The 11367-nt window shown below is 36.3% G+C and overlaps 5 protein-coding genes across 9 annotated transcripts in view; 3 read left to right on the top strand and 2 right to left on the bottom strand.

The window, feature by feature from the left end:
• The first annotated feature begins 2667 nt into the window (after positions 1 to 2667).
• LOC120769352 lies at positions 2668 to 4119 on the top strand. The gene is made up of 5 exons (XM_040096315.1): positions 2668 to 2717; positions 2838 to 2901; positions 2974 to 3117; positions 3318 to 3446; positions 3540 to 4119. The coding sequence occupies exons 2-5, from the start codon at positions 2870 to 2872 to the stop codon at positions 4015 to 4017; spliced, it is 783 nt and encodes a 260-aa protein (XP_039952249.1). The 5' UTR covers positions 2668 to 2717; positions 2838 to 2869; the 3' UTR covers positions 4018 to 4119.
• Positions 4120 to 4130: 11 nt separating this feature from the next.
• LOC120769355 (translocon-associated protein subunit gamma) lies at positions 4131 to 5143 on the bottom strand. The gene is made up of 2 exons (XM_040096316.1): positions 4891 to 5143; positions 4131 to 4800 (listed from the first exon to the last, which is right to left on the bottom strand). Exons 1-2 carry the CDS (start codon positions 5036 to 5038, stop codon positions 4376 to 4378), a joined length of 573 nt encoding a protein of 190 aa, XP_039952250.1. The 5' UTR covers positions 5039 to 5143; the 3' UTR covers positions 4131 to 4375.
• A 554-nt stretch (positions 5144 to 5697) lies between these two features.
• On the top strand, positions 5698 to 7033 carry LOC120767549 (enoyl-CoA delta isomerase 1, mitochondrial). The gene is made up of 3 exons (XM_040093675.1): positions 5698 to 5991; positions 6055 to 6201; positions 6340 to 7033. Exons 1-3 carry the CDS (start codon positions 5746 to 5748, stop codon positions 6802 to 6804), a joined length of 858 nt encoding a protein of 285 aa, XP_039949609.1. The 5' UTR covers positions 5698 to 5745; the 3' UTR covers positions 6805 to 7033.
• On the bottom strand, positions 6897 to 10874 carry LOC120767548 (dynein regulatory complex subunit 3). Of its 3 annotated transcripts, none has more exons than XM_040093672.1 (7): positions 10804 to 10874; positions 10476 to 10703; positions 9277 to 9560; positions 9028 to 9206; positions 7673 to 8249; positions 7254 to 7588; positions 7031 to 7154 (listed from the first exon to the last, which is right to left on the bottom strand). In XM_040093672.1, exons 2-7 carry the CDS (start codon positions 10672 to 10674, stop codon positions 7031 to 7033), a joined length of 1698 nt encoding a protein of 565 aa, XP_039949606.1. In that variant the 5' UTR covers positions 10675 to 10703; positions 10804 to 10874. The 3 variants fall into 3 exon arrangements, with proteins under 3 accessions (XP_039949607.1, XP_039949606.1, XP_039949605.1); XM_040093671.1 differs by having other exon boundaries at positions 10476 to 10728; positions 10804 to 10871; XM_040093673.1 differs by lacking the exon at positions 10804 to 10874 and having other exon boundaries at positions 6897 to 7154; positions 10476 to 10674.
• Positions 10692 to 11367, top strand: part of LOC120767547 (probable serine/threonine-protein kinase DDB_G0268078) — a 35855-nt gene continuing 35179 nt past the window's right edge. For all 3 annotated transcript variants that reach the window (XM_040093668.1, XM_040093667.1, XM_040093664.1), the window contains exon 1: positions 10692 to 11281. The gene's annotated coding sequence lies outside the window, so the exon portion shown is untranslated. The remainder of the gene's footprint in view (positions 11282 to 11367) is intronic.

The following is an 11367-nucleotide window of genomic DNA, read 5'->3' as shown; positions in this document are numbered from 1 at the left end:
TTTTGCCTGATCAAGGCTTAAACATGCATTCATAAAAACATAAACTCATATTTGCAGACATCCTACCCCTGTGAAAATTTCTATTGACCACTGGGCGCATTGTTTACTTATTGAACACAGGAGTCTTTATCGCTGCACAGATGACTGCATACAGTGAGCCATCTCTGGATCAGACATATGTATAACGATTTAAAAATTTGGTACCTAAAGGCTCGTTGATGATGGTAATGCACTCAAAGATACAGATCACTAGTACGAAAGCGTTTACTTTTGGCATCTCTTTTTCCAATATATTTTATATTACGTGGATGAGAAAAGCAGTGGGAGGTTTGACATTCCTGCTTGATCGTAAAGTTACTAAGTCCGTTACTGGAATGAAAAAAGAAGCCGCTCAAACAAAAAAATGAACGAAGCACATCAAAAGCTCTCAAGTTAATATGCGTCACCATACTGTATCTTTTTTTAATAGTTTTAAGCGTTTTCTCTAGTTTTACACAGATTACATTAGTAAACACCTGCAACAAAATAATATTTGCTTAACAAAGCCAAAGTATTTAAAAAATCAGTGCTATAAATTCCGGAAGTTGTGGTATGCTTTATACAAACTTTTCTAACACCGTATAAAATTGTCTCTATTAGTATGAATCAACTATTAATTTGTGCTAACTGTAAGGTTGAGGGTAAGTTAGTTCCAAACTTGAACTTAATGTGTCAACAAGTTGGCGACGGTTATTTTGATGTTGATGAACTCTTTGTGAGTAAAATCAAGTGTCTGTCTGTTGTATACTGGAATGAGTTGATTATTTGAAGTTAAATGTAGGAGAACGGTCCGATAAGTAATTAGACTTAAACTTGGGAAACCGGATAACTCTCCTTTCGCCAGTGTTAAGAAACTTGAGACCTTGTTACGTCCAACCTTCACACACCATATGGTCCCAGCTAATCATCAACTCTCAAACAACTAACGTTCTTAATAAAAAATCACTGTACGAGAGGACCATCCGCGTAGCGTTGGACTTGTTAAAAGGCTTCTGAACTGTCAATCTTACAACGCTACTAAAAGACATCGCACAGTCCACGCTTCCTCTAGGGCTAAAGAGAGATCAAAACTTATCTAAACAGACGTCAAATCACCCGTACTATAACGAATTAAAATTCTAAACTAAAATAATTATATAAAAAGAGTTCCACGGTTTTTGTCTCTTTCTTCCATGGAAATACCAATTATCTCCTACGATTGCGCAATATTTACGTCGGGGGCTGGAAACGATTACATGTGCTCGGAAGTGAACGCTTATCTCCTCGATGCTTCTTGTTTCTTCACTGCAAGAAGCCTAAAACTCTCCCCTGTTCCCTTTCCATAGAGAACTTGACGAAGAAATACAGTAAACAACCCCAATAATTTAGGAGTTATGTTAATAGTCTCCACTCCTTGTATACAGACCCGCAATAAGATCCTCAAGCCGCTAGGCGGCCGCACCTAAGCAAAGGCGAAGAAACATTGGTCGAACAATATGGTCGCCAAGATGCAGCTGAAGAAAGTACAGACTTGTCAGAGCACTCCAATTCTCTTGATGTCTCTTGAGATCTCCGTCAAACACCGTCATATTGAGGTCCATGCTTTCAAGTAGAAACATAAAGTTCTCCACGCTAAGCAGTTTCTGGTGGGATATTTACGCAGATATTATTGTTGCAATAATCACCTGGAATCACCGTCTCCGAAGTACATTAAAGAGAACAATACGTCGACACCAGTTTCGCATGCGGCAAACATCAAAGAAGTTTGCTGGACGGGCATTCGCAGGTGAACTATTAATACTTTCATTGACTCCTTCCCAATGAATGGCCTTCGCGAAGTTTAAACATCATCCATGTCCATGAGCTCGAATAGTTGTGTGAAACCAAAGTGATCTTAGCAGGTTAAACTCCTACTTATCCATATTAAATATCGTCTCGTGTGACACTAACCACCTCTTTGCAAACCCATTCACTTGACACGCCTTTGACTTTTGCTCCGACTCCGTTTGGAAGCAGTCCGGCTTCTAGGCCTATCGCTAAACGATTTGCTTTTTCCCTTAAACATCGCTTCGGTACTCGTTACAACAACTAGAACAGTTTACGTCCTTGTGTCATGGGATCGCTAGACATCTGTCTTCGGTGGAATTTAATTCAATAAAAATAAAGAATTAACTTTGTATTCGTTATTATATAAGTTTTTTTACAATAACAAAAAAATATATTCATCATATTATTATTCTTGGAAACGACTCAAGCAAAAATTCATAAAACTTAAACTTTTATATGATAGTTTCTTTATTATGTCCAATTTGAATGCCAATCCAGTTAAATTTGTATTAATTCATCAAGAACACGTTATTTGAAATACATTTAAAAGCCTCTTCCAGTTGTAACGGTTTTAATAATATTTGAAATTGTAACAAAAAAAAAATTGCACTAAAACCAATCTTTCCACGTATTCCATTTTATCATTCTTACATGTGTATGTATGTGTCTGGCGACAATGTTTTAGTCTACAAAAATGTAGTACGTTCTAACTTAACTTTATACATACATATGTACATACTATGTGTATACATGTACAAACACATATGTATATCTACTTAGCGTCTTTACCAACCATTAAATGCACAGGTATTTGCAGACAGGTAAAGGACATCTAGTGTTTTGCATTTATGTACTTATATTCCTCTGCACAGGTAAAAAATTTCAACGCATTTGAATACTCAATTCAATTTTGAATTGTATGTCAAGCAAAATCGTCTGAAATACTATGGCAGTGCGTAAACTAGTGTTTTTATTTTCTATAATATCAATAGTTGAATTTAAAATAATCTCAACAGCACCAAATATGTCAAATCTGAAGCAAAATGTCAGCTTAAGGTAAATAAATAAATATTTTGTTTTGATCTTTTGCGCCGCGTGATGGAAAACACCTAATTTTGAACTTTGCAGCATAACTGAAGATTATAAAGCACTACGTAATGATGCACAGTGGTTTTTCGAACATATAGAAATCATAGCCGATTCATTGGTGCAATTTTTACCCGTTGTAAATAAGGAAGGCAGTAGATCCTTGACGGCGAACACAAATAATGCGTGAGTAGGAAACGATATGAAGTTAAATTTATCAAAAAGTTAAAAAATATTATGGATGAAAGTGTATAATAAAATATACAGTGTATTACATACAAAAAAAAAACTAAAAAATAGTAAATTTTGTTGTTTAATAAACTAGCTTTCGGTACACAATTAAATACTTATGTATATAACTAATTTTAAATAATTTCTTAACGTAGCACATTTGTGGAGAACACACGGCTCACTCTACTGCTTGGGCTACGTCATATGCTTGTAGGCATTAAGGAAATCTCAGTTGCCTTCCAACGTCGCATATCTGGTGATCATGAGCAACAACTGCAGCATTTGTAAGTAAAAAGCACATCGTCACCCATACATACATATGTACTACTATATAAAAAATAAATTTTGAAATATTTACCAATTACTCAACATCACAGAAAAACCGTCGCCCAACTGCTGCAGGATGTCATTCGATTTGCTAAGCATTGGTTTTCACTGCTCCGTAATAGTCTTGCGGAGATATTTCGCTTATACAACCACTATATACCGGAAGTGTTGCTGGGCAAATGTTTTGGAAAATACATTACAACTGCTTACCCTGATCGTAGCTTTTATGAATACCCATTTATTCTACTGGGTGAGGTTATTGATTTCGGTGTAACTTATCTACAAAGCATACCAATATACGATTTTGCCGTTGAAAATATTACAACACCATTGCCAATAGAAGATGTCTCATATGAACAGAACGAAATTTGGCCCGATGATATAGAGAAATACTCAAGAAGTATTGGTTCAGCAAGGGATGATCATGCACAAACAACAAATACACAACACCCATGGCAGAAATGTTTGAAAATGTATGCAGCGGATAGTATTTCAAGACAGTTAAAATTATTTTTCATTGGAGATTAATAATGAAATCTATTATTATTGGTTTTGTGTTTCCACGTTATTTTGGATCTAGCAGCCTACGCAATTTCTTTTTGTAAACATAAACGTATTGATAAAAATAAAACAACAAATTATTTATAATGGAATTTATACTAAACGCGTATTTTATTCGTTTTTTGTTTTCTTAATTATTATGAAATTTTTTCATGCTTATTATTTCTGGCTTAAGTTGAAAGTGAAAATACTTCCAGTTGCTCTCGTTCACACATTTGTGTTATTTTGTTACAAATTATTTGTGTTTCATAAAAAAATAATGAAATGGTAAATCTCATCTCTGTGTACCGCGTTAATAACATAACTGGGATCCAACTGTGGCATATTAATTTGTTTGAGTGCTAGTAGAGAATAACGCCAAAGCACCGCTGGCCAGACCAATGGAGAAAATATAATTTACCAAAGGTGATGAGTTTTTTAATAAGAAAAAGCTAATGAAAATGATAATGGCCAAGAAAAGAGCATTGTTATAAAAGATCGAGAAAGTGGTAGCTTCATAATCAGCGACTTCGTTCTTCTTCCACAAAATGCGCTCATCCTTCTCTTTACGTGTGATTTTCTTGTCATCACCAATTTGACGGTTAATCTCGCGAGTTACGGCATCTTCGCGGCGTACAGCGATTTTGTGTTTAATCTGGAATTTAATATTGCGATATGCCATAGCCATAAGGTAGGTGCTGGCGCCAGTCAATAACACGAAGAAAACCGCACTTGACAGCAGATCCATATTGTGCACACGCCAAAAGAGCCCTAAATAATATATAAACACAATATTAGTGTAAGCGGCTATTCGAATCTAGTTGCCTTCGCTGGCAACCGGCTACGTGTCACCATACTTACAAATTGGTATCGCCGATACGATGAAGGCATTGCTGTAGAATAGCGCAGATGATTTGGTGCTCACATTACGGCTGAAATCCTGCAATAGCAGTTCCTCTTCCTTGGTGAAGCCAGAAGATTGCACTTTTTGTTGCTTTCCTGATCCCATTTTATTTTACTGACAACACAGTTGTTATTAAATTGAAAACACGTACACAAAACTTTCGAAGCAAATAACCAACTATAGCCAATTGGAAGAAGTGAAAGCAATGAAATGAACGAAGTGGCGGTGGCACGAATAAACTCCGTGACGTGTTAAACTGTCAACGAAATGTTGACACTTCGTTGGTGAGGCGACACCTATGAGTGAGAATTCAGGCACTGTATAACAATTGGGTTAAAAATATGGTATATATTTGGCTAATATATGCAGTGGAAAATGTTCGAGAGAATTAAATGTAATATTTATGAAGTAAATGTAGTACAAATCTTTTTATTACTAAGTATAGATTTTTTCGTCAAACAAAATGCAATTCCTAAACAGCCATATTAAAAATTATTATCCATATACACTTTGCCAAGCTCTTGAACAAATTTTTCACATCAGGTGTTTAATTATATATGGGTTCTGAGAACCAAAAACAAAATTTTTGGTAGTTAGTTTGTATTTTTTTTTCAACTCATTTTGTTTATAAAATTGTAATTTTTGATATACTCATGTATGTCATAACGTCGATAACGCATATCTATTCAAGCAATCGATCTAAAGTAAAACGATAATTATCGGATAATCATAAAATGCACTTCTCAAATTTGAATTTACTTGTTGGAATCGGTTCAAATTAGAGAGATCGCTAAATAACAATAATCAATAACATGAATATAATCCGTTCTGCCCGTTTTAGCGCTTCCACGTTGATTCCAAAAAACTGCAGGTCAGTAGTACGGTCAATATCTTCAACTGAGTTGACCAAACTTGAAGTAAATGATAAAACTGGTATTGCTGTGCTTACCTTGAACCGACCACCAGTGAATAGTTTAAATCTTGAGCTGCTAACTGATATACGCAACTCAATTAAAGATGCTGAAAGCAACAAGTGCAAGGGGCTTATACTCACATCGGTAACAATTGTGTTATATTAGCTGACTATAGATATGTATATAAAAATATGTTTTTTCATTTAGTCCTCAAATTCAGTATTTTCTGCCGGCCTGGACTTTTTGGAGATGTATCAACCGAAGGAAGAACGGTTAAAGAGTTTCTGGACCGCGCTGCAAAGCACTTGGATGACACTATATGGCTCGAAAATACCAACTGCTGCTGCTATTAATGTGAGTTATACAAGTTTCTTTGCGTGGGGTCAAAGTACAAATTTTTATACAATTGTTCATTTGCATAATTAAATTTACCATAACAAAATATTTGTGTATTATGGCAGTAAATCTAATTGCATACATATTTATCAACAGGGTCATTCACCGGCAGGCGGCTGTTTACTAGCCACATCTTGCGAATATCGTGTCATGTTACCCAAATTTACGATAGGTTTGAATGAAACCCTCATAGGCATTGTAGCGCCCAGTTGGTTCATGAACTCATATCTTAATGTACTGCCACGGCGAGTGGCCGAATTAGCGCTGACTCAAGGTAAAATGTTCACTACCGCTGAGGCGCAACAGGTGGGTCTCGTTGATGACGTTGTGAATACCAAGGAGGAAGCGATCGCAAAATGTGAAGAGTTTATTGGTTTATTCAAAAAAATCAATCCATACGCACGTGCCTTAACTAAGCAACAATTTCGCATTAGGGACCTGCAAGAGCTCGAACAAAACCGCGAGCAAGATTTGCAAGCATTCATAGCTGCTATAACTAATCCGAGCACGCAAGCGGCGATGGGTGCGTATTTGGAGAACTTAAAAAAGAAATCAAAATAATAAGTTCGTGTTTCGCTGATTTAACCTACTATATATACTTTTTTTTTATTATAAATAAGTGCATAGAGCCTCCATATACAAACACATAAAAATTTACATACATACATATTTAGCCTCATTTATTTTGAAAGTGTTGATACTTTCATGTATACCTATTTCGATTACTTTTTTATAAATGTTTTGTTTTTTAAGTGAATAATGATAAAATATATGTTTTTTTTTAATTTTACCCTTCCTCATTCATTATTGCCTCGCGAATTTCAGTGTGTAGTGATGCCAAGGAATCCGACATTAATTCGAGAAAGGAATTGATTTCCAGAATTTTAGCTCTGTTGCGCTCCAACTCGTCACTGCAAAATAATACAAATAAACAGTATATTAATGACAATATAACCAACGTTGTTGCAGTTTACTATAAATACTACATACTTACTACGCGTGTTACTTACTTGTTTAATTCATCGATCATATTTTCTATGAAATCTCTGCTTCGTACCATCAAACGATCTTCGCGCTCATCAATGCGCTGTATGTGTGCATCTTTCATACCGGCGATCAAATTTAGTATGGCTTCACGATCCTCCATGCAATGTAGCAGTTCTGGCGGTACATCTTCGAAATCTTGCAGTGCCAACTTGGTGTTGATGTAATGAGTGGCCACTTCGGTCATATTCTCCGAGAAGTGTATAGCAATGTCACGCAATTGTCCGAAATATGTTTGCACTTGCTCCACAAATTTAGCCATCATCTCTTGTATGCGTCGTTGAAAATTAACGGTGGACTCCTAATATGGAAAAAAGCAGATTTCGGTTTTACATACATATATAAAGCAAGAAAACTGGATTAGAGACTTTCAATTAATACTCACCTCTATGCTCTCGTGCAAATGCAGTTCCTGACTCATGAGCTGTTGCCATACTTCATTGATAATATCATCAAACTGCATTGTAATTTTATCAAATTGGTCGATCAGTTCTAAGCTTTCGGGTGACTCTTCATCCTCACCGTGTAGTGTACGCAGTTCCAACGCTTTTAGTACTGCTGTTGCTCGCTCAAAAATACGTTCCTTATGACGTAGAAAGTCTTCGATTACATCCTGACCCATTTGTTGTATCTGTAGTTGCCCTTCTTCCAAATTCTCTTTGAACTCATTAATTTCTAATTCACGTTCTTCGTAGCGTTCCAAGCCATACTTATAAATCTCTTGCGTTACATCGTAGATGTCGTTGTCATACTCCTCGGCTAAGTCAGTGGCAGGCTGGCCGATTTTGAGCAGTGCATAACCGTCTTCATCACCTTTCCACAAGGATTCGTACAATTGGTGTTCGTTGAGATATTCTACAAAACTGGAAGCCAAACGCTTTTCATCGTATTCTTCTTTGGCCTTAGCGGCGCGCGCTATTATTTCCTTCTCCTCATTAGCTTCAATTTCGCGCAGTTCTCGACTAGAAATGGAAAAAGCAATATCAAATGGTCGATTTCATTGTTGTATGGCAGAAATACAAATGTAGTACCTAGTTCTACCCACATTCATGTATCGGTAGTCCCATGGTAAATTTATTGTAAGACCGTTCCAATCACAGTCAGATCTAAGTAACCGGAACGGAATAGGAACTTTACTCGACTAAAGCCTGTCAACTCGGCACCATTCCTCGAAATTACTTCAGGAATGTTTACTGCCGCTACAACAACTGAGACTTCTAACTAAAGAAAATCAATGTCAATCTAATAGTTATTTTAAATTGTCATTCGAAGCTCGGTATAGGAAATTTTCGTCAAATGGTAACTTCTAATCGGCTTCCTATGGATCCCTTATTACTTTTTATACACTAATTAGAGTATATTAAGTTTGACCCAAAGTTTGTTAAGCTCAGAAAAAACGTCGGAGACAATTTAAAGTATATATAGTAACGAGTATAAATGACCAGTGTGAAGATCTGAATCAATTTAGCCATGCCCGCCCGTTTTTATATAAGTCCCTCAAGCTCTTATATCTTTATTTTGTTTTTGGCGAGATATCTTCACGAAATTTGGAATGTATTGTTGGACAAGGCAACGGTGAAATTTCCGAAGAAATTTTTCAATTCAGAGCACCATAGCATATAGCGGAAAACGAACTGAACGATCAAAATCAAGCTACTCTAAGGAATCTTTAGTATTTGTGAAGGGTATTCTAGCTTCGATGCAACCGAAGTTAACGTTTTTTCTTTCTACTATACTTACTAATATCGTTCCCGACCTTTGTGTCGCATCTCTTCGGAAATCGTTTTATATTCGTAATATTTAACACCTGGTAGCACAGCTGCCACATAAAGATCCATTTGAAAGTTGGCTTCTTTTGCTATGGGATTACCTTCCAGATTGAGCACGCGCAGGTCTTTCAGAAATCGAAATCTTTCAATCTTCGCAATCAAAATACATATTTAGTAAATAGTTTTTTGGTAGTGTATATCAAATGCATTCTCTCATTACCCCCACGGTTGTTTTAATTTTATTGTTGCCCAAACTCAGTATCACCAGCTTCTCCAAAGTATCTAAATTTTGTATATGCGTGATGTGATTATTGAAAAGTGAGAGCACTTCGAGATTAACGAGTTTTTCAATATTTTCAATACGTTCGATATAGTTGAAGCTCAAATCGAGTTCTTTCAGTGCAATCAACATATCGATGTGTTCAATAACTTCGATTTTATTACAATTTAACGAAAGCTTCGTTAAATTTGGCATGATCCACAAGTGATCTATGCGTAGAATATCTGAAAATGTAAAAAAAAAATACATTTGACTTTTTCTTAATTAATCGAGCTTCATTAAAGTAGCTTCCTTCTGACTTTGTCAATAAATAATGGGGTCAAGGTTACCATACTTGAACTAATTTTTTAAGGAGCTCACACAAGAAAATTGAGGATGGACGCAAACCTAAAAAGTAGTCAATATTGGCTACAAGTATGGAATTCGTCAATCGCATTTATTATTTTGGAGACGCAACTTGAAAAGATTAAGTCAGGTCATCAGTCTCCCCAAAGCCAAATTGAGACCACTTAAGAGATGTCACTAACATAATATTGTCAGTCTTGCGACTTTGCACTAAAGCGTTCAGTTTTTGAATATGCGGAGAATGCAAGTAGAAAAAATTCAGTGTTTCAGAAAATTCATCTCTATTATCCTAAGTTCATTGTTAGGCTCTCTTGAGGCAATCCAACTGAATGAATGAAATAATATAATTGAGTGAAGTGCGGAATAAATCAATCGGAATACGTTCCAATGTATTCACCTACTTGTGTATATCTAACATAAATCGTTCTCCAGTTAGTTTGCGCTCGGCGACTTCCATTTGGAACCGACGAAGTTGCAACGAAAGTCTTCAAAGTTTTCCATTTCAATACAAAAATCTATAATATTTGACTTTAAAATCGCTCAAATAAAATTCAATAATAAATAAAGTCTAAGAAGAATTTGACTAGACTCTATCTTTCTGAAAGAAAGAAGAGTTAGATCGCCTGGCAAGATATAATTTACATATGTTTAAGTAGCTTCAATCTGAACACTTCTCGCCACAAAGTCACAAAGAGGGGTATAGCTTCAGTCCTAGTAAAAGTAATGTGATTCTAAGCTCGATTTTCAACTGAGTATAGCTTTCGATATGCTTAGCATTCTCGAATACAACTTACTTTTAAACTCCAGCCTGAGCACAAAGATACGTTCATACACTACCGGCTCCATTTGATGTAGACGTGCAGCTTCTCCTTGCTTACCATCCTCCAGGTAAGCTTTGTCAATCATTTGCTTACTGATGATGCCAGGTTCGATTTCGGGATATATAATTTCATCCAAAGATTTCAGATTATCAAGTTTATTAGTTTCGGACATGCTTGAGTTTTTTCGCCTTTGTTTGAAAACTGTCAGGGTGGGAACTGAAGATTACTATTGTGGAAAAATATTAAGCAGTAGTTGAATATAATCATTGACTCTCATTTACAAGGGTTGCAGTCTCACTACCTTATCACTTTACACTAACGAAACTTCGGTGAGTTTAAACGAACGTCAGACCCTTACATGATTCAAACTGCATACTAATTACTACTTATGTGCATTACTTTAACCGCAAATGCTTTATTCTATTTATTCTAACTTACAACAATTTGTATTTTGTGCATTGTTTTGGTACGACGTTGTCAAGACGACCTAGGCTTCGGCGTTGCTGGGCATATGCAACTCGTTATGCCGAACAACGACGACATAATCATCTGACAGACGTGTTTTGCCGGTCGGCCCCCGAGGGTTTGTACGTCTAACACCTTCGAGACGTCCACCAACTTTACGCATTTGCCATTCACCTTTGACGACGGTCTCGTGTATTGTCCTAGACTTCGCGTTCACTTTCGTATGCATTCGGTCAGTCACTTCGTACTTACATGATTAGTTAAGCCGCAAGCAGTGTTGTTTTTGTGTTCAATTAATTTGGCTGTAACGCAAGGTAAGCCTGGAACAGCTGCAAAAAGTGGCTAGCACTTCGCTTTGACACGGGCTAGTTCGCAGGCTGGCTGCTTGGTGACTTCCTTA

The sequence above is a fragment of the Bactrocera tryoni genome, chromosome 2, assembly GCF_016617805.1.
Source record: "Bactrocera tryoni isolate S06 chromosome 2, CSIRO_BtryS06_freeze2, whole genome shotgun sequence".
NCBI classification, from domain to species: domain Eukaryota; kingdom Metazoa; phylum Arthropoda; class Insecta; order Diptera; family Tephritidae; genus Bactrocera; species Bactrocera tryoni.
Note: the sequence above shows the minus strand (reverse complement) of the source record. Positions and strands in the feature narration are given on the sequence as shown.

Excerpts from the sequence above, each read along its gene's own strand:
- LOC120767548 (XM_040093672.1), bottom strand. The coding sequence starts at position 10,674 with ATGTCCGAAACTAATAAACTTGATAATCTGAAATCTTTGGATGAAATT. Across the intron at positions 9,561-10,475 it reads GCTCAGGCTGGAGTTTAAAA|ATATTCTACGCATAGATCAC; the intron begins GTAAGTTGTATT and ends TTACATTTTCAG. Across the intron at positions 7,589-7,672 it reads ATTTGCACGAGAGCATAGAG|GAGTCCACCGTTAATTTTCA; the intron begins GTGAGTATTAAT and ends TTTCCATATTAG.
- LOC120767549 (XM_040093675.1), top strand. The coding sequence starts at position 5,746 with ATGAATATAATCCGTTCTGCCCGTTTTAGCGCTTCCACGTTGATTCCA. Across the intron at positions 5,992-6,054 it reads AGGGGCTTATACTCACATCG|TCCTCAAATTCAGTATTTTC; the intron begins GTAACAATTGTG and ends TTTTTCATTTAG. Across the intron at positions 6,202-6,339 it reads CAACTGCTGCTGCTATTAAT|GGTCATTCACCGGCAGGCGG; the intron begins GTGAGTTATACA and ends ATTTATCAACAG.
- LOC120769352 (XM_040096315.1), top strand. The coding sequence starts at position 2,870 with ATGTCAAATCTGAAGCAAAATGTCAGCTTAAG. Across the intron at positions 2,902-2,973 it reads AAGCAAAATGTCAGCTTAAG|CATAACTGAAGATTATAAAG; the intron begins GTAAATAAATAA and ends TGAACTTTGCAG. Across the intron at positions 3,447-3,539 it reads GAGCAACAACTGCAGCATTT|AAAAACCGTCGCCCAACTGC; the intron begins GTAAGTAAAAAG and ends TCAACATCACAG.
- LOC120769355 (XM_040096316.1), bottom strand. The coding sequence starts at position 5,038 with ATGGGATCAGGAAAGCAACAAAAAGTGCAATCTTCTGGCTTCACCAAG. Across the intron at positions 4,801-4,890 it reads CGTATCGGCGATACCAATTT|GGCTCTTTTGGCGTGTGCAC; the intron begins GTAAGTATGGTG and ends TATATTATTTAG.